Source organism: Aulonocara sp. 'chitande type north' Nkhata Bay, linkage group LG5, assembly GCF_057382095.1.
Source record: "Aulonocara sp. 'chitande type north' Nkhata Bay isolate Kocher_YH1m ecotype deep benthic linkage group LG5, A_spYH_male_GT1.1, whole genome shotgun sequence".
In the NCBI taxonomy this organism is placed as follows: domain Eukaryota; kingdom Metazoa; phylum Chordata; class Actinopteri; order Cichliformes; family Cichlidae; genus Aulonocara; species Aulonocara sp. 'chitande type north' Nkhata Bay.
The window spans coordinates 41957327-41962844 of NC_141348.1; the positions used below are offsets into that span (position 1 = coordinate 41957327).

Below are 5518 nucleotides of genomic sequence, written 5' to 3' on the forward strand. Positions count from 1 at the left end.
TCCCAAAGAGATCTAGTGGGGAAAGTCCATTGCCCTCTCTCATAGAAATTTCTATACATCCACAGGTATAACTGAACCTAATAAATCTCACTTAGTTTTGTATTTTATAATTAGTTTTCTTTTTATTTCATTGTGACTTGTATTTATAATTCGGTTTAGTTTCAGTTTTATTTTTTATTGTTTGAAAAGTGCCGTTTTAGTTTAGTTTTTTTCAGTGCTATTATTAGTCTTTTAAATTATTCTTGTAATTGTAATTGAGAGAATTTCCACAATACTGACAAGAACTGAAAATGCAAAGCAATATACTGAAAGATCCATTTCCTGATGTGATGTCATAATGCGAGACAACAAAACAAGATAAAATAGTTTTACAAATAATATCATACAAAACTTTTTCATACGTCACCTTGTCGTTGTTGCCTTCTGTGACCTCAGTTGCTCTGACTGACTGACTTCGCTTTTACTCCACCTAAGTTTGTCCCTCCGCCGTCCCGTCAGAATCTCTTCCGGTTGCAGCTGCAGTGCGTTAGCGGTTTCTGTGAAGGTCGTGAATCCAACCTGTGAGTATCTGTCAAAACGGAAAACGTTTATATTCTTACACTGAATTTTGTATATAATATGTTGATTTTCAGATGGCTGATATCTTCCGGGTTATTAGTTTCTCCTATTTTCTCTGCTTTCTTCTTTTTGTCGCGGGCCGGTTAGCTGTCTTTGTGTACAGCTAAAGCTACCTCGGCGCTAACACAAAGCCTGTTACTCTTATAAACTGTAGTCCAACAATACATGCTAATTTATGCAGGCTGTGTTGGTATGGCTTGTCCCACCAATAGGTAAAGAAATGGTCGTATTAGAAAGCAAATTACTTTTTTAAGTGTCGCCAGTGAGTTATTCTGACCCTGCGCCGAAGCTGGTGGCGTCAAACCGATTTTACTTCGTTAATAATCAAAATCAGCCCGTTCAAGCCCTTCGATAATGCATATAGATATTATTTAAGAGTCTTTAAGTGTAAACGAGGGCACACGTCAGAGGTAGTAATGGGACTAAGGTCACACCGCTTGAGTGCAGACCTGACTCTGCAGCCATGTGTAATGGCGATCCTCCACACACACACACACACACACACACACGGATTCATTTCATTCTGCGTGTTTTCAATATTTTATTGTTGTCTTGGATCTTGTATGTCGTATTGAGTTAGTTCAGGTGAAGCAGGGATCTGAGAACAGCAGGTTCATTTAGGGGTGACTGCTAACGACCTTCAGGCGAATTAGGAGCCTCAGATGGGTCATTTTACCCGCTTTTATTTATTAACTGGTGCCAGAGACGTGAGGTGGAAACATGACCATTAAAGAATCCAGGATTTAAATCTGCACCAACAAAGATGACGGTATAACTTCCAGCCGAATAAAGCTTTTATCACACCTTTTTAAAGCAGATATATCAACTGTTAGTCGGGTTCTTATTTGTATACTCTTTATATTTTGGTGACTACCGAAATTAACTTTAATCTATGAAATGATTCAGAATAACTGCCTGAGTAAATGTCTACATGCATTTCAAGGTTTCAAGATTAAAACTTTCCTGCGTTATTAAAAAAAAAAAATCAGGACTGAGATAAATGTGTTTTTTACACATTATGTTTAAGTAGGGTTAATATACTGTATGAAATGTATTTTTATTTATCAAAAATGAGAAATTAAAGGAAAATGTACCGATTTTGTTTTATTATTACTAAGTTAATTTAGTCAAATAGTGAGTTTAATTGTTGTGTCAGTTTTTAGGGAAAAGGGTGTCTTATGGAAGATATTTTCAGATTTCAGTTTGTCCAGTGAGGAGATTTGCAGCCTTGGTTTGTCACCAACAGGGTTTCTGTTTTTTAATAGTCTAAAAATCCAAAAATGAGTTTCACAAATTAAAATCTTTGTTTTCGTCTTAAAAATTGATCAAGTTTATTTTATAAAGTTGCATTAAATTCAGTTTCTGTTAAATGTGTTTTGGTGGAAAGGTAGAAACGGATCATGCACTCATCGAAAGGTTGGTGGATCAATCCAAGGCAATCAGTCCTCATTCCAGAGATCCTTGGGGCAAGATACTAACCTAAATTCCTCTCTGATGCATCCGTCATAGTATGAATGTGTGTGAATGTTAGAAAGCAATTGCATAGAAAAGTAATTGGAAAAAGTGCTTGTGAATGGGTGAGTAATTGGATTGCTCAGAGTAAGAAAGGACTATGTTAGAAGCCCATTTAGTCCATTTATTATAGCAAAACTACAGAATAAAGCCAACATGGTGAAATTTTGTGGTGAATCAGGGACGAGTCTCATTGTTTTCAAAACTGTCTGCTTAGCAAACTGCATTTAAAAACTACTTTGTATGTACTGCAGTATTCAGTATGTGTACAATTCCAACATATTTTGACTTTGTACTTTCACCTTTGACCCCCTTGCTGAGTGGGTCACAGTAGCCACCAAAGCATGCTGGCAACAGGCATCCTGGTACTTTTAGTGTGCTGCAGTATTTGGATATACATAAAATTTGTGTGCAGGCCATTTAGTCTCATCCACGTTTTCTCCCATATTTCCTTCCACGGTCACTCTCTGTGTCGTCACTGCAGTTTTTATTGTCTCTATTAAAACTTCCATGGTGGCAATGGTAAAACATGGAAGCTATAAAACTACATGCATCTTATTTTTATAAATCCACTTTTATCAAAACACACACCATGATTTGTATTCATTGTATTTACATCGGGTCATTCTTTAAATTGGGTTGTTAAATTCAGCTTTTATTTGACTCTGATCACTAACCAGGAAATGATTGTTTTAAACATTTTAAAGTGAAATGATATAAAGACAGTACTTTTGTTCTTTCTCTCTGATATTTGTACAGAATTTAATAATTGGGGGAAAATTTAAATGATTTTTTTTGGTATTTTTTTTCCCCTCTGCAGGTGATTCATCATGTCTCTGCCAAAGCCAATGATGAGGGGGCTGCTTGCAAAGCGACTGAGGTTTCACCTGCCCATTGCTTTCACTCTGGCTTTAACAGCTGCCATTGCATTCAAGGTGAGAGGATGACGCACACTCAGGCGGCTACAAACACAACTCTGATGGTGATGCTAAGATTAAAAAAATGACACAGCCGTGATGAAAGGAACACATCAAGTGTCCTGTCAGTGTCTAGATCCACTTACAGCTCAGCAGACAGCTGATCATATTTTATTCATCACATTTATTTTCTAGTTAAACTTCTTTTTTTCAGATCAGTTTATAAGATGCAATGAATCGTTCACTTAAAGGATATGACATTTTTGATGTTGACAAATAAATACAGTAATATAATAGTTTTTTTTTATTGTGACCAGTTTTACTCTTCTGCATAGTGAGTATCCTACTTTCACTTTTAATACTTTGAGTAGTCTCTGTTATCTCTGTAGTTATACTAATTTTACCTGCAGTAAGTTCTGTCATATTTTTGTTGTTATTCCCCACAGTACACGGTGACAGAGCCCAAGAAACAGGCGTACGCAGACTTCTACAAGCAGTACGATGCCATCAAAGACTTCAACGCCATGAGGGAAGCTGGGGTCTTTGAGAGTGTGCAGCCCACTGGGAAGTAAAGCCACGGTGAGGGCCTCATTACTTGGCTTTAAATATTGTCATTTCAAACTTCGGTATCATATGGAGTGTAACATATGATATGATGGTGTTTCCATCAGCATTAACGTTCTGCTTTTTTTTTTTTTTTTCCTGGAGATAATATTCTTAGTCTAAAGCAGGTCATGGAAACACGAACTTTCATCTACGATATGTCGGATTAGCCTTTTAATATTTTCTGAAAATGATACGAGATGTGCAGATATTGAGAATTTATTATTACTGCAGTTTGTAACAACTTCTTTCTTGTTTACGGGCAGTTTCTGTGACTGAGCAGGGCTGCATATTCAAAGGAAAAAGTTCACATCTGTGGTTGGAACAAGAGACACAGCTAGCTTTAAATATAGGGAAAGTGGATCTGATCAGATTTATTGGCATGCAAACAAACATTACAGCAGCCATGTTTTCAAGAAAGTGTTTGAAGGCTGTCTGTACATCGCTGAACAACATTGTTGGAAAGTATTTCATGTTAGGTGCTGTAGCAATTCTTCAAAAGAATGATGCAGATCTCAGTCTTTTAAAAAAATTGGGGGGGGGGGGGGAGTTAAATAATTTAAAAATGTTTTTAAAAGTCTTTTTTTTTTTTTTTTGACCACAGGCATGATCTTAATTGAATCCTAAACAAATGATAAATTCCATTATTCTGAAGTATTTCCACTTCACTCTTGAAGCTGAGTGTTAAGTAAAGCAGTTCACCTTTCATCAGGCTTTAGCTTCACAGCTGCACATTATGCATGAGCAACACAGTACATGGAGATGGACCATCTCACAATATTGCAGATGTTTTCTTTTGCAAGCTCAGATTTTGTTTTAGTGAAACTGTTACGTTTAATTATGAATGCAGCTTGGTGCCTGCTGCTGAGGTCCTTTGAATTTGTATGTTTTCTAAAGGCCAACAGGGAGTGCCGACTCTGACTGGAAATAATTCAGATTGAAGAGAAGTGTTTAGAAAAAAGACGGTTGGCTCTGTGGAGTTTGGTCTCTGAGTTGTTTAAAGTCTCATTGAATACAACATGATGGCCGTTCTTATAAATTATGGAGTCAGAAATGGATGATACAGCAAGGTTTGCTTAAGGGTGGGGCTACCATATGAATGTTGCTGCCCTGTGATGAGCTCGCAGCATCACTCAGTTTCTCAGTCAGGTCTGCGTCTCGCAGGCACGTAAAGTTTCAAAACATCTGTGAGACGGTGACTTTACGAGCCAATAGGTGATGTCATGGTGGCTGCATTCATGTTTTGTATACAGCTTTTGTTTAATCTTTTTTAATTTAAGTTTTGTAAATTGTATGTAAACTGGAATAGTACTTTATTTTATACTAGCTCAGTAAGAATAGTATTTTTTTATTTTTTATTTAAACAAAACGTTTGTCGTGCTCGTCAACGTGCTTACTGACGTATCAAACCACGTGCATCTCTAATGTCTGGTTGTTTCCTTCCTCCAGCTCTGCTTCCCTGTTGTTCATTCCTGGTCTAAAAGATGGTTCCTCTCCACCTCCACCTTGACGTTACCTACTGATCAGATGTAAACGTCGCTTTGCTGTTTTTGTTCATTCAAATAAAATAAACTATTCTATTAATGATCAAACATCTGCCTTTGTGATTTATTCAAAATAAGCTTTGAATCTTGTTCTAATCGGTTTGACATTTTTGAGATGGAGTATTTTGAAAATGCTTTGACATTTGAGGTGAAGCATCAAGTGTGCGCATTACAAATGCTGAGGTTGTGTCTACTGAAAATGCTCAAAGCTTCCAAAATCAAGTTCAAACTGACGGTTATCTTATACATGGCATAAAACCTTCGAGGTTTATCTATCACCCGAGAAAGCAGTGTGATTAAAGTAAATCAGTGTAGACATTATTT

The 5518-nt window shown here is 36.8% G+C and overlaps 1 protein-coding gene across 1 annotated transcript; it reads left to right on the plus strand.

Annotated features, from left to right (window-relative positions):
• Window positions 1-410: 410 nt before the first annotated feature.
• Window positions 411-5242, plus strand: LOC147331381 (cytochrome c oxidase subunit 6C-1-like). Its single transcript, XM_086293659.1, has 4 exons — window positions 411-560; window positions 2951-3065; window positions 3494-3626; window positions 5100-5242. The coding sequence occupies exons 2-3, from the start codon at window positions 2961-2963 to the stop codon at window positions 3617-3619; spliced, it is 231 nt and encodes a 76-aa protein (XP_086149785.1). The 5' UTR covers window positions 411-560; window positions 2951-2960; the 3' UTR covers window positions 3620-3626; window positions 5100-5242.
• Window positions 5243-5518: the final 276 nt, after the last annotated feature.